The 23,970-nt window shown below is 41.7% G+C and overlaps 1 protein-coding gene across 2 annotated transcripts in view; it reads left to right on the plus strand.

The window, feature by feature from the left end:
• The window catches only part of LOC308394855 (protein sidekick-1-like), a 292,631-nt gene that overhangs the window by 263,116 nt on the left and 5,545 nt on the right, over nt 1–23,970 (plus strand). For both annotated transcript variants that reach the window (XM_080879438.1, XM_080879439.1), the window contains 12 exons: nt 7,691–7,892; nt 11,890–11,993; nt 12,147–12,217; nt 13,012–13,147; nt 14,746–14,802; nt 14,924–15,025; nt 16,165–16,280; nt 20,885–21,071; nt 21,166–21,303; nt 21,380–21,541; nt 22,851–22,976; nt 23,485–23,649. In XM_080879438.1, the coding sequence (XP_080735564.1) occupies nt 7,691–7,892; nt 11,890–11,993; nt 12,147–12,217; nt 13,012–13,147; nt 14,746–14,802; nt 14,924–15,025; nt 16,165–16,280; nt 20,885–21,071; nt 21,166–21,303; nt 21,380–21,541; nt 22,851–22,976; nt 23,485–23,649 (1,566 nt within the window). The remainder of the gene's footprint in view (nt 1–7,690; nt 7,893–11,889; nt 11,994–12,146; nt 12,218–13,011; nt 13,148–14,745; nt 14,803–14,923; nt 15,026–16,164; nt 16,281–20,884; nt 21,072–21,165; nt 21,304–21,379; nt 21,542–22,850; nt 22,977–23,484; nt 23,650–23,970) is intronic.

Below are 23,970 nucleotides of genomic sequence, written 5' to 3' on the forward strand. Positions count from 1 at the left end.
CTCACCAACTGTCGATTGCAACGCTGGGATATTTCTCATCCACAGCACCGTGCTCAGTTGTGGGCGGATGGAAACTGTACACTTAGTAGGTGAGAATGAAAATGAGGCTCGAAGTCGTTTTTCTAAAGGAGAGCGAAAGGAGGGCCAGAAAGTCAGAACCAAACGCCATAAATCTTACATACTCACCCAAAGTAATTACTATTAATCAAGAGTTTTTACCAGCACTTTGCACTTATGTTAATTTTGACTTTAAGAGATGAAAAAAAAAGCTGCTAATTTCCCTTTCAGAGTTTTATCTAATTTTAGCAGCCAGTGGCCTCATCACAGAGCATAAGCTGCTACAACAACAAGAATTGTAAAATTGAAACACAGTCAATCGCTGAGTATAACAGCCCGTGCCTGTGGTGAGATGTATGAGTTTAGCAAGGACTCGGTCTCCCCCACTGTTTTGTCTTTAAAACACTGAAACAGAAGAGATATATCTTCCCACAATGATCTGGTCACTGACAGCCAGAAAAAAAACACACTTTTGAAGTGATTTGACTTTTACAGAAGTAAAGAGCAGTTTTATTTCCTTCAATTTAGAAGCAAATATAAAGTTCTTGTCTTCCTCTTATTTGAGTGCCGTGATGCTCGTCATGTTGCTGCAGGGCTCGCAAAATCGCTAGCCCGACGTCCCGGGGCTAGCGATTTTTCCAGTCGGGCTACCAAAATCTATCTCTGCCCTGCCCGTCGGGCTATTGTAGGAAGGAAAAATATATGTCAATGCTTTTGCATTCTTTCGGAAATGTAGCTGGGTAATTATGTCATTGGCATCGGCGAGCCACTGTCAATATGTGACATATTGAAATCGCGTTTGAATTTGCGCTTGTTTTTTGCTTTCACTTTGCAATCGCACGAACTGTGTATAGAGAGTGACAGCACTGATTGGTGACTGATGATAATTTGCGCACCAATTCCTCTGACATCGTCTTATCAATCGTTAGCTTACTATGCAAACATGACAAGTGAAATCTCCCGCAGCTTAAACATGTGAGAGGTTGATCGCGCAGAGAATCGCTGTGTGTGTGTGTGTGTGTGTGTGTGTGTGTGTGTGTGTGTGTGTGTGTGTGTGTGTGTGTGTGTGTGTGTGTGTGTGTGTGTAAAAGCAGCAGGATATATATTTTAGTTCTGCTGAGCCAAATAAGACAGGTCAGGGTGAAGAAGACAGCTTCTATAATATTGTAAAGGAAACAAAACATTAATCAAAAAAATTGTTGAAAAACAAATTACAACATTGTATAAAAATTACAATCATGAACTCAAATACTTGGTTTGTAAAAACATAGAAACACTTGAATATCGTTTTGGATTTGTGACTGGGTATTGTTATTAGTTTCAGTACTGTGTAAGACTTTTGAGCAACCCCTCGTTCACTAATAATTTATTTTCAATGAGTCAGATTTTGTTGTAATTTTCTAAAGTGGGTTTATGCAACAGTTCTCCAAGTTCAAAGTTTTTCTTTGGACATTGGCCTCTTTCTTGCTCGTTTTCACACTAGTCCTTATACCTGACCATTTCCAAAGCAATGTTATTTTGTTTGTTAAGCCACCACACTGACTTGTAAATCATTCAAGGATAAAAAAAAAAGGAGCCCAACTCAAGGGATGAACCAGTGTTGTGCCTACAAAGAACAGACGACCTAGCAAAGAACCCATTTTGAATTATGTCTTTGAGGACTTTGTTACCAGCAGGCTGTCTTAAAATATGTAATTTGTTCCATTTCCTTTAGCTGATTCTACCAAAAAAGCCAAACATAAATCACTTTGACAAACATAAAATAGTATTTTCATACCAACAAGTTGATTCACAAAGACTCAAAAACCTTGCACATTTGGTGTGCAAACTGGAGATAACTGAAAAAGTGGACAACAATAGAAGAGGTGGCAGGCCTAAAAAGTGTCTACATTAGATGAACAGTATCTGACAGTCACGTCCTTAGGAAATCAGAAAAAATCAAGCAAAGCCTTCGTATGCATACCGGTCCTCAGTTAATAGATATACTGTTCACTGAGGCGTCATCAAATACAGTGGGGCAAAAAAGTATTTAGTCAGCCACCGATTGTGCAAGTTCCCCCACCTAAAATGATGACAGAGGTCAGTAATTTGCACCAGAGGTACACTTCAACTGTGAGAGACAGAATGTGAAAAAAAAATCCATGAATCCACATGGTAGGATTTGTAAAGAATTTATTCGTAAATCAGGGTGGAAAATAAGTATTTGGTCAATAACAAAAATACAACTCAATACTTTGTAACATAACCTTTGTTGGCAATAACAGAGGTCAAACGTTTATTATAGGTCTTTAGCAGGTTTGCACACACAGTAGCTGGTATTTTGGCCCATTCCTCCATGCAGATCTTCTCGAGAGCAGTGATGTTTTGGGGCTGTCGCCGAGCAACACGGACTTTCAACTCCCGCCACAGATTTTCTATGGGGTTGAGGTCTGGAGACTGGCTAGGCCACTCCAGGACTTTCAAATGCTGCTTACGGAGCCACTCCTTTGTTGCCCGGGCAGTGTGTTTTGGATCATTGTCATGTTGGAAGACCCAGCCTCGTTTCATCTTCAAAATTCTCACTGATGGAAGGAGGTTTTGGCTTAAAATCTCACGATACATGGCCCCATTCATTCTGTCCTTAACACGGATCAGTCATCCTGTCCCCTTGGCAGAAAAACAGCCCCATAGCATGATGTTTCCACCCTCTTGCTTCACAGTAGGTATGGTGTTCTTGGGATGCAACTCAGTATTCTTCTTCCTCCAAACACGACGAGCTGAGTTTATACCAAAAAGTTCTACTTTGGTTTCATCTGACCACATGACATTCTCCCAATCCTCTGCTGTATCATCCACGTGCTCTCTGGCAAACTTCAGACGGGCCTGGACATGCACTGGCTTCAGCAGCGGAACACGTCTGGCACTGCGGGATTTGATTCCCTGCCGTTGTAGTGTGTTACTGATGGTGACCTTTGTTACTTTGGTCCCAGCTCTCTGCAGGTCATTCACCAGGTCCCCCCGTGTGGTTCTGGGATCTTTGCTCACCGTTCTCATGATCATTTTGACCCCACGGGATGAGATCTTGCGTGGAGCCCCAGATCGAGGGAGATTATCAGTGGTCTTGTATGTCTTCCATTTTCTGATGATTGCTCCCACAGTTGATTTTTTCACACCAAGCTGCTTGCCTATTGTAGATTCACTCTTCCCAGTCTGGTGCAGGTCTACAATACTTTTCCTGGTGTCCTTCGAAAGCTCTTTGGTCTTGGCCATGGCGGAGTTTGGAGTCTGACTGTTTGAGGCTGTGGACAGGTGTCTTTTATACAGATGATGAGTTCAAACAGGTGCCATTCATACAGGTAACGAGTGGGGGACAGAAAAGCTTCTTACAGAAGACGTTACAGGTCTGTGAGAGCCAGAGATTTTCCTTGTTTGAGGTGACCAAATACTTATTTTCCACCCTGATTTACGAATAAATTCTTTACAAATCCTACCATGTGGATTCATGGATTTTTTTTTTCACATTCTGTCTCTCACAGTTGAAGTGTACCTCTGGTGCAAACTACTGACCTCTGTCATCATTTTAAGTGGGGGAACTTAGTCGGTGGCTGACTAAATACTTTTTTGCCCCACTGTACAGTGTCAGTGGACAGGTGGAGGTCAAGAAGCTACTCTGAAGGAGGGGAAATGGGGAAATTTAAATTTCTGATTCAGGTCTTCATGGATGCGCAAGCAGGAGATTAAGAGAGAGGTACAACAGCGATTGCCTCCACCGTGTTTTATGTGTTTTGACTGGAGACATTCGCTGTTGTACCTTTTGCTTAACCTCCTGCTTGCGCATTATAGTTTGTGGCTGTTTTCAGCCTGTTGTATTGAAGATCTTGTCAAAATTTATGAAATTATCAACACAAAAGTATCATCAGATTTTGATCCACCAAGTAATGCAGTCCGGAAAGCATCTGACTGCCTTCATTTTTCAGTATGACACAAAAAGACACAACAGAAGTTGTGGTCCAGAGCACAGACCTCAACATTATTGACGCAGTGTGAGATCATCATGACAGAGAAAAGAATAAACGGCAGCCAAACATCCAAAGAAGAGCTTTGAATGTCCTCCAAGAAGCCTGGAGAACTATTCCTGAAGACTACGTAAAGAAATGACAAGAAAGCTTGTCTTGGAGAGTTCAGACTGTGTTGAAGAATAAAGGTGCTCATACCAAATATTTATTTTCAAGCTCATTGAAACTGCACAAACTTAGTTTTTCATTAGATCATTGCATCTATTTTGCTTTTTCCAAGTATAAAGAACTGAGAGGGGGCTTGAGACTTTTGCACAGTACAGTAATTAAGAAAATGGAGAAGGAAAGATGTGGCAGATGGTGTTGAAGATCGAGCACTCCAGAGCTAATACGAGCTTTCTCCCGGAGTGAAATACAGTAAGTGATATTTCACTTAAAAAATGAAGTTGCAATGGTTCTGGTGTCTCTGTGGGCTAACGCATGAATAGGTTTGGTTGCGACGTAGCTCACTGACTTTGGTATATGTCATCCTTGATCTCTCTCTGTCTCTGCTGTTTTCTCTGTCAGCATAGCAGCACTGAGTAAGCAGTGAAATGCTACAGAAGCATTAAAATATGACAGTTAAGTGATTTTTTGTGGAAACCTGGAATCATTTTGTCAGATACTCTGTTCGCAGCCATCAGTTTGTGTGGTGCATTTTAATTGGATCAGATATCATAACATCCGCAGCGTCATTATCAGGATTTCTTGAGAATAGAGTTCAGTGGTTCTCTGTTCCACTTCAGTAGCATAATGCCCCATTCTTGCTGTGAGATAGACAGAATATCCTAATAGAGATTTCTTTCTGATGATATTGAAGAGACCAACTTAATCCCTAGAAAGAGAAAATTGGCTTTTTGGGTGAGCACGTGAACGTGTGTGTGGATGCATGCCTTAGGGAGAAACCGTTTTGGAAATATGTATCGTTGCTGATGTTTGTACCCAAAAGCGTGAGAGCTGAGAAGGTAACAGAGAACATAGCATATTCAGCTACCTTCAACCCCTTCATCTTTCCTTTTTCCTCTACTAAAAACTAGAGATGGACCGATCCGATATTAAGTATCGGTATCGGTCCGATACTGACGTAAATTACTGGATCTGATATCGGAGAGAAATAAAAAATGTAATCCGATCCATTAAATATCAAAAAAGCACCTCACAAAACTTGCGACATGGCGTAACTCAGCTCATAACCGTTGCACGTTGGAGCAGTGTGCTCACGTGATAGAGCAGCTGTGTGTATTTGTAGCCTCGCTACCAAACCAGCGTTTCATCTCCGAGGAAGTGATCCCAGAGGGAAGTAAAGCAAGTGTGTAAGTTCATCTCTGAATGTTTGTAAAGCATTCCCACGTTAAGCTTAACAACCAATATATGGAGCAACTGCCTCTCTCTCCCTCTCCTGTTGCTACTTCAATCATGAAACTGCTTAATGATCAGCTGATCGGCTTTTCTGTCGTGACTCCCGTTTCTCTTGTTTGTTTTTGGCCCACTTTGCACCAGAAAGAGGAAACCAGCGGCTGAACAACAGCAGCACATTTAACCTTGATAAGCTGTTGTTAGAATTTATTTAATATTACTTTCTACACCAGGATCTTTTTCTACTAGCTGACGGCTGGTAACTGTGCAGGGGCGGATCCAGCAAAGTTTAGCCAGGGGGGCCGATGGGGCATTAACAGGGAAAAGGGGGCACAAAGACATACTTTTCTTTCTTATTCTCATTTAAAATGTCTAGCTTTTAATAAATAATTATCTGAATCTTACACCCAAAGTTTTAATCTGATATAAAATGTATAGAAGTCCATTACTGTATATAGTAACTGTTAAGTCTAATATACCCTAGTAAGCTATAGTACTTTTTCCTTTGGGAAGGTACCATCTGTTTTTTTCTGTAACGCTGCCGATCTCCGACTGTATTCCCATGTGATGTCTTTGTTGTGTATGTAGGGGGGGGGGGGGGGGGGGGGGGGGGGGGGTCCTATTCCTCTGCGAGGCAACCTGCATATGGCCAATAAAGCATTCTTTCAATTCAATTCAATTTCAGTTCAATTCATATCGGTATCGGCAGATATCCAAATTTATGATATCGGTATCGGACATAAAAAAGTGGTATCGTGCCATCTCTACTAAAAACCCAGTGTTTCCTCTCCTTCCCTCGTGTAGAAATAATATGCAAGTGCTGAAAGGTCCGAACTTGTTCTCGCAATTATGAGTTTATTATCAGAACATGATCTTAACTGTGGAGCAGAACAAAAGGGGAACAGACAGGGAGACACAGATGGTATCAGAAAGACAAAAGAGGGCAGAGAATAGTCACATTTTGAAGGGAGCGAAGAGCAGGGGGAGTGCGGGAAGAAGGAGACAAACAGATCAAATCAAATTATCAAATTACTTTTGATAAGGATGAATGAAGGAAGCCGAGCCTGCCTGGGTGTGTGGTTGTGTGTGCGTTTTGAGAAAATAAGTGCAGATTAATTAAACTTCAGAGAGAATCAATAATGCTTTTATTTCCAGACTTAATCGATAACCCGAAGCCCCTGAAATTAGACAGTTTTGCCCCCAGCCGTGTGTTGTTGTTTGTGTGCCTGCACAGGTACTGCTAATCGCACAGGTACGGTGAACACAGTTGTACAAAGACACTGACTCCCAGAGCCATCTTTCATCCTGTAATTGAATAGCTAAGACACAGATAAACACGCACACACGCGCACACACACAAGCAATCTGTTGAGAAATGGTTTCTTTGATGCCGCAGTAGTTAGTTGTCTTGTTTCATATAAACACGTGTTTGCATGGCAGCACTTTTTCACGCTGATGCACATGTTACATAAATGTGGGCTGCCCGTGCCTTGTGCAACAGAAATATTTGCAGCAGATTGTCCATTTTTATCTCCATTTGTCCTGCAAATATCCAGGCGTCTGAGTGACCTGCTGTGTGCAGCAGGCTTATTTCTTAAACATCATTTATACAAAAGACTAGTTCCCTGTAATCAAGGTAAAAGATCAAAGAAACCACATTTCCCTGCAGCTAGATGTCTGCCCAGAAAACTGATTTCATGGTGACTGTAAAGATGAGCATGACAAAGACAAAATCCATGTCTTAGCAGAGCAGATGAAAGAAAAGATCTTTACATTAAAGCTTTGCGCATGTTTACAGTACTCTCTGCAGTTACAATAGTTGAGGGCATGGTTGTAAAAGAAGAAGACAGGCAACTCTTTATTTTTATCACATTTTCTGATGCCCTACATAACCCGATTTCTCTGACTTACCTGGCTTCTTGTGTGCGTGTGTGTACTTATGTCACGGCCATACTGACTGCTTTTGAGATGTGGATCCTGACTGTGGTTTTCAGAGCTCTTAAGTGCTCTCTCTTCTTTCTTTTGGAGAAATTGTGTTCATCCCTCCAGCTGAGTTCTGGCCTAAGAAAGTGTTGGACTTGCTGCTGTGGAAATATTCGAAGCCTTTGCACATGGAGCTTCGTTTTTTTCATGCGCCTGCCTCCTCTTCAGTTCCACTGTTCTTATCTTTGTCACATCACTTGTTCCACCTTCTCTCTCATGTTATTATCTTGCCTCTTCAAACCTCCTATCCGTGTCTACAGAGCGTCCCCTCCCACCCAGGAAATTGTCCGTTCCTCAAGATGAGGTTGAATCTCGCCAACTCCGCATCCATTGGGTGACCGGTGGCTCAGCCTCCTCGCCGCTGAGGTACTTTACTCTGCAAATCAAGGAGCTGCCCAACGGCGACTGGAAAACCCACACAGCTGACATCCTGCATAACATGACCTCCTGGACTGTTGACAGGTACACGCACACATGCACATACGCACAGCTGCAGTGGTTGATACATCACCCTTTGAATTTGTGGCACTTCATATATAGACAGTTTAAAGTGCAATATTTTGTTTTTTTATTACACTTTTCACACCAAAAACTCAAAAGAAAAAGTGATTTTTCTAACAGTCTCTCACAACTGCAAATGTCAGCATGACTGGCTACTGGCCAAGTTGCAGTGTTTGTCACTGATCCGGAGAAAGTGACAGTCTGCGGCGACAAAAAATATCACGCTGGTGGCTGAATATTACATTGATCTCAAAGACAGGAATGACATGTTTAAGACAGCTTCTTTTTTTGGAGGGATACCAAAACCCATGTGTCACAACAGAATAGTCACAGGTGCCGTCGAGTCATTTTTCACAGCCACCCAGCAATAAGGAGAGTGGCACACTGCAGTACCAGCAGGCTGAGGTGGACAAACAGCAGGGTAACGTGTGAAAAAGGATTAAAATGAATATATCTAATAAGCCAGTAAAATATGCCTTCATGGGCTATTTCAGTCAGACTGAAAGTAAAGCAGCAGTATCAGTAAGAGTGAGTAAGATTATCTCAGGCTTAGAGAAAATGGCAATAAAAAATATAGATGGCTCTCTTTTGTTTGTTAGTTTTTTTTTCCTTAGAGATCCCCAAATTCAAAATTGTTTTTAGCATGACACGCTGAACTTGAATTAATTAAAGCAATCTGTAGAAATCTTATGTTTATGCATCCTCGGGGGAGAGGAGTGGACAGAGAGAAGAAGACGCTGTGAATTTAAAGCAAACAACGGAGAATTATAATAGAGACTGGAAAGTTTTATTTGTTTAGAAGCTGAAGTACAGAAAAGGTTGGTGGAGAATAAACATACACACATGCCACCAAACAAAAACACCAGGGAGAGCAGAGTAATCATAATTACTGCATAAACGGGGAGGATCTCAGTCACCTAATCACACAGGCGCAGCAGGAGCTGCTCTCTGTCTTTTTCTTAATACCTCTATTTTTTCATCTCTTACTCGCTCTGCCTCCGAGCTTTCATGTTTGCGTGCGCTTTTTGTCCCTTCTGTTCCTTTACAATTTTTCATCCCTCTTGCTGTCACCACCTCCTCTCCTCTCCCTCCATCCATCAACAGCCAATGCTTTCAAAAACCATCAGGCTTGTATTTTTTCTTCTACTCATCCTGTACAAGAGGGCTTCAGTCTTATTGCATGTCTTCCTTTTACATTCCCCTCTCTCAGTCCCTCTGTTCTCTACTCCCTCGTGATGGCAGCGGGTGAGAGCAGTCAGACCGGATTGCTACTCCAACTTCCTGATGGTCCGAGTAGTAGGACTATGATGGTGCTTTACCAGCGTGTGGTGTCTGTGTGTGTTCGTGCCTGCTTCGTGGCTGTTTTTGTGTGCTCCTTCACGAGCTATCACAGGGCTATTTGAGATGCTGAAGAGCATTCGCGCCATGTGTCTGCGTCAGTCTTTTTCAACCTGCCTCAGGGAGAGTCTATCTGCCATGATGGCGGTCGCTGCTGTTGTTGTTTTCGAGCTCATTCTATCACTGAACGCTCTCATTAGAGCGCCGGATGGAGGAATTAGCTTACATCTCCACATGCTCACGCTCACACTCACTTCTTATCTATCCTTAATTGTTGTTTTCCACCAAGACATCTTGGGAACCAAAACATCGAAGTCCCCAGGCTGATGTGCAGACACACATATACATTAAACACACACTTTCACACATTGTCCTTAACGTCCTCCCAGTGCTGTTAGCCCACCCTGTTTAAGCCTGGTGCCTTTGATGTTCTATTCCAATGATAACCACAGCCCCACAGGGCCTTTAGTTGTCCATCATTGGGCCCAGGCTCATAATTATACAACAAGAGACTGGAGCAGTTTTCCTGTCACCTGCTGGATTTCAGACTGGCCCTGTGCAATCTCCTGTGTCGAGGGAAAACCCTTGCAGGTAGACATGTGGGGAGTAGTGGAATTACTTTTAGTTAGTTATTATATTGAAAAGCCAAGAACACTTCTGCCTTCCACTTATCTTATTTGTTTTTCATTTTGTCTTTCTGTGCAGAGGAAAATTTGACAATTGTTATTCATCTCTGCCTTTCAAATTAGCATTCTATTAAATTACAATATCGCAGAGCATTTGTACCCGAACAGACACCGAAAGGAGTCACATTTTACAAGTCTTCTCATATTTTTCTTTATTTCCCAGTGAGCCACTTCTCAGCAGGAGAGCTGCTGGTACTCTGGCCAGCTTTCCTGCCATCAGCAGCAGCATCCTCGCCACTGTCACAAAAAGCAATAAGAGATTAAAGCACGAGCCTATTGCTAAGGGGAGTTATTGAGGCACAGTGCTCAGCAATGGTACATCTTTCAAGTAAACAGAAAAGCATGAGAGTTGGATTAAGAGTCGGTGCATCCACCGAGACATGTCAGAAGTTATCGCTGGCCACATTTGATCAATGCACATAAGGCAGGGCTCCTCCTGAGGAGGCTCCTCGCGGAGATATGTCACATTCAGCTTTGTACCGACATGTCCAGTTGTCTATTTACAGTTTTACACAAGAGGCTTTTTGTAGGAGTTTTTATAAAATTGTTTTTTCTGCAAAATAATGAGTACATTGCTGTGGTTTTATATAACAAAACCTGTTAGGTAACTGTGTCAGATGTAAATAAAAAACAGAATGCAGCTATTGCTTCTAAAATCTCATAAATCCGTATTTTATTTGTGTGGTACGGAAGAACATTGAAATCATATTGGATTTTTAAACATTTTACAATTTTGTGAAAAATCTCATTTTATGACAGCAACACATTTTAAAAGTTGGCATGGGGCAACAAAAGGCTAGAAAAGTAAGTAATTATAAAGAAACAGTTGGAGGAACATTTTGTAGCTAATTAGGTTGACTGGCAACAGGTCAGTAACATAATTGGGTATAAAAATGAGCATTTTAGAGAGGTGGAGTTTCTCCGAAATGAGAAAGATGGGCAGAGGTTAATCAGAAAACTGAAACACAGAAATCTGTGTGCAAGGGACAAGGCACAAAATCACTACTGGATGCCTGTGATCTTCAGGGCCTCAGGCAGCACTGCATTAAAAATGGGAATGATGCTATCATGGAAATCACTGCATGGGCTCGGGAACACTTCCAGAAATCATTGTCTGTGAACACAGTTCATAATGAATTGTCATTCACAATTGCAAATTAAAGCTCTATCATACAAATAAGAAACTATACGTGAACATGATCCAGAAATGCTGCTGTCTGTCTGGGCTAAAGACTTTCATCTAAAATTACTGAGAAAACGGGGAAGACTGTTCTGTGGCCGGATGAATTTAAATTTGAAAGAAATTTTGTAAACATGGGGCTGATGTCCTGAGCAATAAATCATATGGAAGTACCTTAGTTCCTTTGGAATTGTCAACTTGCACGTCTGGAAAAGTGAAAGGTATATCTAGATATCCAGAGATCTTTTTTAGGGATAGCCATGCATGTTTCTACAACACGATGCTAAACATGCCCACCTGCACTCAAGCCCTTTAACCAACTGCAAACATTTGGAGCATCCTGGCACGAAAAACACAAAAAGACTCAGGACTGCTGGGCAGCTAGAATCCTGTATCAGACAAGGATGCAACAACATTCGTCTCCCAAATGTCCAGCAGCTGGTCTCCTCACTTCCCAGACATTTACAGACTGTTGTTAAATGAAGAGGAGACGCTACACAGTGGTAAACATGGCCATGTACCAACTTTTTTGTTGCTGCCACCAAATTTAAAAACTTTTTTTTTTAAATTACAGATTACTTTTTACACGGCATCCCAGCTTTATTGGAATTGGGATTGGAGAAATGCAATGAGATTTGCATTACCTCATCCCTTTGAAAAGATGTTGAATCTCGTATCGCTTGCTTTTCCTGCTAAAACTGGTCAAAATAAATTTTTTTAAATAATTCTTATATGTGTGTACTTGGATTTAAAGGCTGAAGCCCTTCACTTCTTACAAGTTTCGTATGGTTGCCACCAATGACGTAGGAGACAGCGTCCCCAGCAGAGAGACGGAGGCTGCCACCACTTTGCAGGACGGTGAGAAACTGGGATGCTGACACTGTATGGGAGAAAAGAAGTGGGAAGACGGTGCATTACGTGGATTTGAAAACATTATATGATGTAAGGGGATGGGCAGTGTGTCTGACTTTTCTTTTTCTTCTCCACACTCTCTCTGTGTTTTCTTTCCAGTGCCTAATGAGCCTCCAGTGATTCTCTCAGTGAAGCCGACAACTACTACCTCAGTGCTGGTGCACTGGAAGGTAAGTTCAGACTTCTGACACACCAACAATCCCTGATAAACACAGAGCCGCACAACAAAACATATGGTTCGGGTGCACGTTATTTACTTATTTTGAGGATAAAACCCCTTACAGCCTCTGTGTTAATTTGTACTGCATGTGTTTTATTTCTTGGGTGTAATTATTGTTATATATTGAAGCAGGAGAGGTCAGAGAGGAGAAAAGAAAGATTGGAAAAATGGCAGGAGGGCAAAGCAGGCACTAAGATGGACACACAGTCCTGAGATGGGGGAAATGTTTATCTCTTAATGAGTATATACCAGCAGGAGAGATGTTATAGGGCAGAAGAATCCCTCAGCTATCAGTAACATTCAACAACACAGGCAAAAAAAGAGGGGAAGATGGTAAATAGAGCCTGGCTACTTCACTCCTTGTCTTTCTTCCTCTTCTACTTGGAAATGTCTTCTCTCATCCTTGTGGCTTTACGTCAAAGCAGAAGGAGGCAATGAAAAAACAAAGTCACCAGCAATTTCATCATCCTTTACAAGAGTGCCAAACCTACTGAAGCATCACTTTCTCTGTGCAAGTTACAGCCAGACCAATCCAGCAGCCCCTTAAAGTGGACATGCTGATAAAATACTGCTCTGCCAGCCTGTCAGCGTCCTGTCTGTTGCTGTACTACACAAAGGAAATGAAAATAAGCGCACACACAGAAAGTTCTCAGAAGCTTAGAAATCTCTTTTTGAGAAAGTAGCATTGTTTTTGTTGTTTGTTTGTTTTAACACGTGCTTGTGTGTGTGTCTGTATGTTTCCAGCGTCCCAGCGATGACAGCGTTAATGGAGTTTTGACTGGATACCGGCTCTATTATAGAGAGCTCCCGGCAAACGCTTCCACTCTCACAGAAGCAGAAGTCCAGACAACCAAAAACAACACAAGTGCCCTCATTACAAGTGAGTACTTCTGCTACTAAAGGAAACAACTGCTCTTTACCCTCCCGGTCATCAGACTGTCTGTTATCAGGCTGTTGCTGGAGGACGCCTTGCCGTGGGTTAAATTTTTTTTCTCTGCTGGTTAGGCAAACCAGTATTGCATTAAAACTACATTCTGAATCCTATTTAATTTATCCAGCAAGGATGCCAACATTGCCATCCTTTTATACACACCCACAATGTTCTATAACACTCTGCTGTCCAACTTCAGCATCTCAACCCAAACTACCGAACTAGCAGCCTCCGTTTGCAGCTTTTGATACGACGATGCTACCGTGATGATAATGGCATGTTTACCTTTTGCTGCGGAGATGGAGACAGGAAGGGGATGATTTGGTATGCAGTACAAGTCAAACTGTGGATGTGGTATGTGTTTTAACAATGAGGGTACTAGGAAGTAACAAAAACAGTTTTCTGACTAACAGCTATGGATTTTACAAACAGCCTTGACTGGAAGTCCTATTAGATATGGCTAATAGCAAGCTAATTAAGCTAATGTTAGGTCCATGTGTTGAAAATGTATTTGTCAGATTTGGCTTAATGTTTCCAGTTAACTCAGTTTTTAGCTCAAACCTTTTAAAGGGCTCTTAAATGTGGAGCTGATTGCTTCATGCTCTTCATGCCAAAGCTGCAGGTTTTTCTCTAAATCGTATAATCCCGCTGTGATTTGGATGTGTTGTATTTTTAAGATTACAGAACGGGTAATCTAGTGCTGTCTCGAAACACTAGTTCTGCTTGCTCAAGTATAAACTTCCCCAAATCCAACGAAAAGCAGGACAGAGCAACAAATACTATCTCAAACTTAGGACCTGGCAACTATAAAACTCTGTTCCTCTGACTTTTTAATTGCTGAGTATTGATCTGACTGCAGCCCCTTTTACATTGCTTCAACATGTGGAGATATAGAAAGCTTGCTGCATGCATTCATTAGATCATACATGGCTGGTTGAAGGTTTAATGCTTTGAAACTCTTGATTTTAGAAATTAAAGCGATTAACAGCTCCTGCTATTTATAAAATCACAAAATAAGCCATAATGGAGAGGATTAAAAAGATCTTATTAATACTGGAATGCAAGGTTGGCATTCATTTTTAGTTTGAAAAGAATTTATTCAGATGCAAAAAGTATTAAAGAAAAGAAAATATGAGGAAAAAGTATTATTTTCAGGCGTTTCATGCATCACGGCTGAGATCTGGGATGAAACGTGTCACTGCAAGGACACATTGATCAAATGGCCGCCTTTGGACAGTTGTTTTTCTTACGAGGGTGTCCTTATTGCATTGTAACAAGGCAATAATAAAATATTATTATGCACTCTACAGCCCGAAGTGCTTTACGGTCGACTGATTATCTGTTTGACTAGATTGGCAGACGCACAATTGTCCCTCCACCCAAAGTCCGATGAGTCCGACGAGCACATCGAAGCATAAAAGTCTTTCAAACGTTTCCCTCTTAAATACGGGGATTTTATTGAATTGCATTATAATTGCTGAATTTATTGTTGAACTTGAAACTTTATTGATTCACTTTCCATCCATCTTTCTTTTACTCCTTCCAAGCCAAGAGCACCTTCAAGACGGTCAGCAGTGACTCGCTCACAGAGTTTGAGTTGACACGTAAGTAATTTATGACCAAACTCCGGGCAATTTTTTAGTGCCAACGTTAAACAACTTATGTGCTTTGTAAGCGTGTTGTGCAAATACCTTTAATGCCAAGTTGTTTATCACTTCTTTGTAGAACTGAAGAAGTTCAGACGCTATCAGATTGTCATGACAAGCTACAATATCATCGGAGAGAGCCCACCCTCCAACCCAGTTGAAGTGTCTGTCGGAGAGGCAGGTGTGTGAAAACAGAGCTCACTCCACGCAGGCTGCTCATTTTCTTGTCAAACCATTTAAGTGGGTATTTAAATAAAAATTCTAAAAGCATTTTAAGAAAGCACATTCCTAACCTTGGAAGTTCCAACAACAATCCCAACTTACAAGCCTCCTCTGCGCTTTCGGTGCGTCCGTTACGTGGTCGTCAGCAGCAGATACAGAGCAGTGTCGATGGATCTGTCTACATTTTAGGCTCATTAGCTGTCATGATTTTATCCAGAGCTTTCCATGTGCTTTCAGACTTCATGATTAAATGCCTGAAAGCTGTGGAAAAAGCTTGAGCAGACCTGGAGTGTCAAAACCTAATTTGTTCCTGTGTGTCTGCTTTCTATCACTATTATCCAGTCCTTTGTTCTCTCTCTTTTTCTCTCTGTCATCCTCTTTCTTTTCTTTGTCCTGTCCATTCCTCCTAGCATGGGCCTTTGTGTGTGCGCGTGTGCGCGTATGTGTACATGCATTTGAAATCCTGCACAAGGTCAACTGTTTTGCTGCGATGCCCCAACCTGTTTATCTTTCACTGGAGAGTCAAATCATGGATCCATTTGACAGACAGGAGTGCAAATAGATCCTCGCTCTCTTTCTTTGTCTCTCTTTCATACACACACGCGCACACACATACACACAACAAGAAGGCAGTTATAAACCACAAACACGAATGCAGGTAAACAGATTTGCACATTATGATAGTAGCGCTGGTACATTTTTGCAATTTCTCCCACAATCTCACACTCCCTCCTTCAGACCACTGCTGTATTCATATTCAAGTGGTGTGTATGTGTGTGTGCGTATGTTTGTAGTTTGGTAGGCCATACATATCACAAGCAGGGGAGTGAGAGGTGAGGATAAGCAAGCGGAGCAGGAGGGGGAGGCAGAAAAGGCTGGAGGGGGATGATGAAATGGGGTGATATGGCCTTTTCTCTCGCCTCAGGTGCACACTGCCGAGTGGTGTTCATGCATATGTGTGGTACAGTAGAGTAACAAGGTACTGCCTTAGGCTCATTCTAATTGGAAGAGTGGAACAGATCTTCTCTACTTCCCACTCTAACACACAGTTGCCGGCTCACATAGTAAGAGTCTAACGAAAATTCTCACCTGCTGCAGCTCCATCGGTGGCCCCGCAGTCCATCACAGTGTCCGCCGTGTCTCCCTCCACCCTGGAAGTGACCTGGGACACGCCCCCACTCGAGACTCAGAACGGACTCATTCAAGGATACAAGGTGACACACAGACAAACACAGAAAACCATGCGTGTACATGCAAAGACTAATTTTGCCCTTGCATCAAAGTATTTAGCATGAGTGCTCATGTGAGAGAGAAGCACAGAGAGCTGGCTCTGTATTTAAAGTATCTCTCTAGTCTTGACTTGGAAGGGTTTTGCTCTGTTGCGCCTTCAAGTGTCGTGTAGGCACACGAGAGAGAGCAAGAGAATTAAGTTAAAGGAAGAATCTGAATATCCTTTAATGGTTTGAGTATCACTCCTCTGGCCGTCTCTCCCCCTCAACTCCCCTGTCCCACCCTCTCACTCCTAATACTTCAAACACAAGGTTATCTGTCCTGCTTTAGACACATTGATTTTTGCCAGAGCAGAGGTAGGAATGGAGAAGAAAGAAGGGAATGTAATATTTGCAGAGTGAAGGAATGAGACGTGCAAGTGATCCCCATAGAATCCTGATTAGAGCAGCAGATCGAGGGAATATGTTTAAACTACCAGAGATGGATGGACACAGGGAGGGGAGTGTGAGGCAGAGGGGGTTAAGGAGATTAAGATGAGAGGAAAGAGAGCAAAGAAAGAATGTTTAATGAATTTATAGGTTCTCACTTCTGTTAACACGCTGGTAGATGAATAGCACAGAGAGCAGGTAGGACTTTAGGTAAACTTCTTTGCAGAAGTATTTTTGCTACGGTGTAATCGCACAGTATGTAGTTGTAGCTCAAATATTAGCAAAAGACATAGTTTGATATCCTTGCGCAGTGTGGGATCATGGGAGTTATTGGTCTTCACCATCATTTCCAGTGAAATTCTAACGTGACAAAGGAAAAAAAAATCATATTTACTGATTCAGTTCAAGTCAGTTTTATTTATATAGCACCAAAATACAACAACAGTCACCTCGAGGCGCTCACAGAGAAAACCCCAACTATCTAACAACCTCCCTGTGACCAAGCACTTGGCGACAGTGGGAAGAAAAAACTCCCTCTTAACAGGAAGAAAACTCAGGCAAAACCAGGCTCAGGCAGGGGCAGCTTTATCAAAACGTTTTAAGCACAATCTTAAAAGTAGAAAGGCTCCTGGCTCCCGATTCCTGAAAGCTGAAAACTCTCCATCCTCCCACAACAATCTGAGAGCAAAGTGCTCTGCTGGGGTGATACGCTACTACGAGGTCTTTGAGATCAGGTGGGGTCTGTTTATGTGAGGAGAAGGATTTTTATTTTTTTCTGGATTTAAGAGGGAACCAATAAATAGAAGCCATTATGTTGTCCAAGAGCTACAGATAGACCATACGGGGACCAGCTGTTTTCCCTGTGGCCTAAACAATCAAACTTCATGAGTGTGAAGAGCATTGTTGTAACCTTACAGTATGCACGAGTAAACGGGACATGATGCCACTCAGGCAGCTCCCTTTGCCACAAACAGCCTTTTTACTAGAAAAATATTTCTTCCTCTTTCAGCTGAGGCTGAACACAGTGATGGATTTGTAGAAGTACACATTAGTCTAACAGTGCATTGCAGTGGATACGCACCTTGGTAGCATTATTAACAGCAGGGAAGCTTTGTTAATGCATCAAATAGATGTTGTTGCTGGATGGGCTTTAAAGGTTCTTTAAAGGTTCAGGCTCTTTACTGTGAATGTTTTTGGGAAATGCAAGTACACAAGTAAGTCAAAAAAACACTGTGAACAGCAGTTGAGTTGTTTTTAGACGTTCTAATGTGAAAGTGTTTTGTATTGTACCTTTAGTTGACTGAAATGCTGTAGAGAGCTTGTCGATCACATTGAACATTATGAGCGAGGGGTAATGAGTAATACCCAGCTGTGCCGGTCCTGCTGAGCAGAGATAAAAGGTTGCACTTTATAAAATGTTAATCTGGCCATCAATGACAAACTTTTAGATATGAATCAGTCCTTTGTTTGCAGGCTTCAGATTTTTCTCTGGTTTTTTTCCTTTCTAAGATAATTACAAGCTTACGACATCCATCGTGATATTCCCACAAAAAATAGGTCAGTCATTTGTAACAGGAATGATATAGAAACAAAGCCTGGAAAAGATAAGATCCATCCATCCTAAACATCCTTCAACAAAAGAAAATGGCTGGAAAATCCATTTAGGGTTCTTGATCTTATCAAATAATATCCCGATCATTTTCATCCATGACAGATTCAAATTGTTTTTAGAGTAATCCTAAGTGTCTCACACTCCTACTGAATACCAAAATAGAGCCACTAAACAACAGTGGAGTGGATTACAAAGTGACCTGGACCTTTTACAGCCATTCCTTTAAAGTACCACGAGAGATACTGCCTATTTTCTAAAATGAAATTTTTAAAATGGAAACCCTCCCCTTTTGCAGGAGGTAATACATCTTGATTTTAAATTGAGCATATGGATGAGTAATTCTGTATCTCATTATTCTAAGAGCATGTGGAAGGACAGCCACAGCATAATGCTGCCCTCAAGTGCTACTCGGAAGCTGCTACCTCCAAGTTTGGAAGTTGTAAAAATAGCTTATGGTGCTCCGTAGTGCTGTCTATATTAGGAGCAATAACAAAATGGACCCCCTTTGCATCGCTCCTGGCCGTGTTTAACTTTTTACACCAAGCTGCATGGAGACAGTTTTCGGAAACATTGAGTGTCTTAATTTGGCAGAAAAAGCATACGTGCATTTAAAAACAGACCTGGTAAAAGTTGCTGTTCTTGTTGCCTTTCATTGCTTTATAAAGAATTTAAGCAGATCTATCATAATCTTTCATACTGCTACATGATACTAATGCCAAATACATCAAATTTATCATATTATTATATCTAGCAGTCCCAAACTTGGTATGCATCTTTATGGTCCAGCACATCAATCAAAGCATGCCAGTAGACCAGTGCGTCTGTGCTTATAAAAGGCCACAATTTCTTGAGAATGAGTGAGCCGAGTGTTCTTCATGATTAGATACGCGGGTGGTTGATTGTCCTTGAATGCTTGTTGGAGAAAATGTCCATGCTTCAGCTGCATAAATTCATTTCCAGCAAAACTGTGCTCTGATCCTTATTTGGTTTCTTGTGATTATTCCATTTAAAGCTGAAAAATTCCATCTAAAAGATGGTGGCTTCTTTGCAATTTCTCATTTCACTTTAAAGGTTCTTGTGTAGCTTTATTTCTAATGTTAAGACACTATTAACAGAGTCGTGTGTCAAATTTGGCAAATGTGTCGGGAACGTCCTGTCATTTCCTGTCATACAATCGGCCGTTAGTGTTTTTTTAACTAGAGAAATATTCTACATTCAGCCGAGACTTGCGCGTAAATCTAACGGATGCTACGGTGTTTTTAATGCACCGAATAGATTTTCTGACAGGATGTGCTTTTGAATCGCTGCTTTCTGGTAATAAGATAGCAAGTATATTGAGTTTTCTCACTAGAGGAAGCTCACCTGAAATTAAAAATGTTTAGTTTCATCAAAGTCAGTTCAGTAACACATTTATCAAGGTACCGCAGCTGCACAAAAATTTTGGCTTTATTAAAATGTAATGTATGCATGCTATAAGCTACAAGACTCATGGTCTTAATATTAATATTGATCACATTGTGCGGGGACAATAGTTACGTAACCTTTGTTCGGTTTCATTTTAGTCATTGCCAGAGTAGCCTATATGTCTCCATTACTGGCTGATGTCATAAAACTTAATGGGCACATCTATGATTATTGATTATTCCCACGAGTATGGGCAGTCTGCAAATACATGAGGCTAAATGGCCATGTACCTTTAAAGTGTCTTTAAACGCTTCACAGAGGGCATTAGGATTGTGTTGTACATATTTGAACTAGACCTAAATTAAATACGGTGCAATAATACAGTAGCACCTCACACAGTTTAGATTTAATTGCTCAAATGTGAAGCATCCATGTTTATGCTACAGTCACAACACGGAAAACAGTGGTTGACCACAGCACAACCAGAATTATGTGCACTTAACACATAATTAATGGTACCAGATTGAATGAGGTCAAGTTGGCAGTTTTATGCAATCAGCAAATAATCTGATGCTCTATTTAATTCACATTAAATAGATTTAAACTAGAAATAAAGAAATTTCTTCACAAATAGTGACATAGTTGCTGCAAAATGACGTGCTCTGCAATCTGGCTTTTAAGTAGGAATATAACCCGAATGAAACCAGTGCAGTCAGTTGAGATACATCCCAGATGAGTTGCATTCATCAACACAGATGGACTCTGGACTATCTGAGAGTGATTGCAGTCGGTCTGACACTTACTGCAACTGTTTGGAGACAGGTTGCCTTTCAGCAGGCGATTGCACAACTACTTACAATCAGGCGCCAAATGCATAAATCACGCAAGGAGGTTGCTCAATCTACTGTGACTGAACTAATAGCTTTTTAAAGACATCAGTTCTGAAGTATGGCAACCTGCAGCATTGTACTAAAGTACTAAAGGTCCAATTAGGATACTTTCAAAAATAACAGCACAAATATTTTTTATTTACTAGTTAATTTCGATAAGTGCAACTAAGCCAAGTGCAACAGCTTGTGAATCACAAACAGAAGAAAATGAGAAATGAAGTGATGCCGACAGAGTTCCTGTTCTGCGTTTTTAGATCCACTACTGGGAGAGAGACCAGCAGAACCAGAGTGAGAAGGTGAAGGTGATTTTTGTCCCGGACACCCGTGTGCACCTCACTAACCTGTCCAGCTACACATCTTACCTGATCACACTGACAGCCTTCAACATGGCTGGAGACGGACCGCCCAGTGACCCCCGCGGGGCCCGGACCCTGCCGTCAGGTATGTAGTGATGATAGTTCAAGTCCCTGCAACCAAAGCAGCATCAAATTTTCTGATGTCTTTTTTTTTTTTAACATCCTTTATGTGTCTGCAGCTCCCAGCCAGCCGAGTCTCCTGTCTTTCTCTGAGGTGACGGGAGGAAGTGTCAACGTATCCTGGGGAGCTCCACTCAGTCCTAATGGACAGGTGGAAGGCTACAGGGTCATTTACGAGCCCACTTCTCCTATACAAGGTGTGCACACACATATGCACACTCACAGGAGTACATGTTGATTCTTGTGCTGACACGTCTCTTCGATTGTCTGCAGGGGTGACTAAATTGGTGACAGTTGATGTGAAAGGCAGTTGGCAGCGGTGGCTGAAGGTTCGGGACCTGATCAAAGGAGAAACCTACACTTTTAGTGTTCAAGCTCTCACAGTCAGCTACGGCCCACCAATACAGGCAAACATCACTGCTCAGCCTGTGAAAGGTATGATTGGCTGTATAGAGTCATGTTAGATTCAGCTAGAGATTGCAGTGTATTGTACATGATCGGTTATTGAGACAATTAAAGAAATTACATGGTCAAAAAAATCTGTAAAATGTGCTCATCACAGTTTCCAAGTTTTCAAATGTCTGCAATAATGGAAAAAGGGGTTTTAAAAGATGCTTTTATCTTTGAGATTATTTCTTTGTCAACAGCAAATCGGGTGAGGAAAGATGTTGATCTGAACAAAAACTCACATGTGCCACAGTACATGTATTTTCCGCCAAATGTTCTCCCCCGCATGCCTCGGGATGCTGCAGTACAACGTTACAGTAACAGTGTGACCCCGAGCGATGAGGTTTTAGCATGTCAAAAAAAATGTCAAAAAAAACAGGCTTGTTCCTGTGCACACTCCTGACTTGATCCAACTTCTGTGATGACCCCTGGAACTCTTCCTGGTCCTAACTTTCTCCTCCTGGTTTTGTGTAGGAGGTGTGTGTAGAGTTTGAGATGCAGGTCCCAAAATCCAACACACTTGTTAGCACTTGGCTAAGTGTTTTACAAAGGGCTGAGGGCTAACCTTCTCTCTCTCCCACAGCAAGCAGGGGCTTGGCTGGTTCGGGTTTTGTTTGCTTTCTGTTTAACTTTTTTTTAGATACTTCATCACTTACTTGCACCCACACACTCACCACATTTCTGACGTGCCTGTTCCACTTTTCTTTTTAGTTTATTAACTAAATAAAATTAGTTTACTTCAGCTCTGTATTTTGCGTGGTCTTTTGTTTTGAGCTAGTTTGGTGTATGAGTCTTAGCCTTGGACATCAAAAGACCAAAGGTGGGTATTGTGTAAGTTTGAGGTCAGACAGGGACCTCAAACAAACAGCCCTACTGGAAGAGGTCCAGAGGTGCACAAAGAAATGACTTTGAAGGGGAAATTGGTAGATAATCTGCATTTTACTTAAAAATGATGACAACACACACTTCTAAGTATTTACATGTAAATTATCTTTTCAATGATTGGACGTAGGGAAGTGGACTGCGTTAAACATGGCATGCATATTAAAAAATCAGGTGCTCTGTTCCTCTCAAACTCATATGACCCATGAAGAATTTAATCTGTAATAGATCACAATGGTCTTAGTTTATTATTTGCTGGCAAATGAAGCCTGCAGATCATGTTATTAGATTATTCTGTGTAATGTAATGTCACATTTATTTCCATAAATTAATAAACTAACCAGTGTTATGGTTTGTTTCCAGGAAATGAAAATGCATTAAGTCATAAACAAGACTGAATGTGTCCCTTTGACAGGCTCCCCTGGGTCACCCATGGACATGTCCATCACCAAGACTTCCTCTGACCTCACTATCCAGTGGTCAGAAGGAGACGTCGGTGAAGCCTCTGTTACCGGATACACTATTGAGGCTCGTCCCTCAGGTGAGCACGAACACAGACGGCACGCGCGGGTCAGCCTTGACTCATTTGACACGCATCTTTTTATCATCCGTGCTAATTATTTTAATTAATAGAGGGCGAGCTTAAACACTACACTGCTCCGAACCGTTATGAGTGCAGGTTTCTACAAATTCACAGAGACCTGCTGTGCAAATCAAGTCAGCCACAATTTTCTAATAAAGATTACCAGAGGTGTAATAAAGGAAGGGAACGTGTGTGTGAAATAGTTTTCAGCACTCTGCAGGAGAGCGAGCCGAGACTGTGGTATAATTCTGCTGCTGATAATAACGGATATGCCCCTTTCATTAAGGGTAATAACTGTGATCACTGTCATCACCACATTATCATCATCATTATCATCTTTAATGTAATCTGACAATTTATAATTTTGTTTAATCACATTTAAAGATTGAAAAAGGCCCGTCCATCAAAACACAACTCTCTCTCTCACTCTCTCTCTATTTCCCCCACTCTCTCTCTCTCTCTGTAGATGAGGGGGTGTGGGATTCCTTCATCCGATTTCTCCCTCCGAGCAGCAGGTCTGTCTCAGTGCCGCTGGAGCGCCTGAGGTCGGGGATCAGCTACGAGTTCAGAGTCATCGCTGTTAATAGCTATGGTTATGGACAGCCAAGTGCACCCTCTGCTGCTCTCGCTGGTAAACACACTCACACACACGCGCGCACACACACGCACACTGCTGGAGACAAGGCTAATGAACAGCTCCACAATGCCTAACAGTCTATTGGAGACAGTGTGCTGGAGGGTAACTGCGATTGTAATGTGGTTTTGCTGCCACCTAAAGGCAGGGTCACACAACTACACCTATGTATTCAAATGATTGGACAGGCGTCACATAATTCACAATTTTTCAATGCATTAAATCATTTATGAAAAGTCTTCTGTACAGAGTAAAGTATTACTTATAAAGTGAGGGATACTGCTAGATGGACTAAAGCATGTCCCTGATATCTGTCCC

This window comes from Rhamphochromis sp. 'chilingali' (assembly GCF_963969265.1).
Source record: "Rhamphochromis sp. 'chilingali' genome assembly, chromosome: 4".
In the NCBI taxonomy this organism is placed as follows: domain Eukaryota; kingdom Metazoa; phylum Chordata; class Actinopteri; order Cichliformes; family Cichlidae; genus Rhamphochromis; species Rhamphochromis sp. 'chilingali'.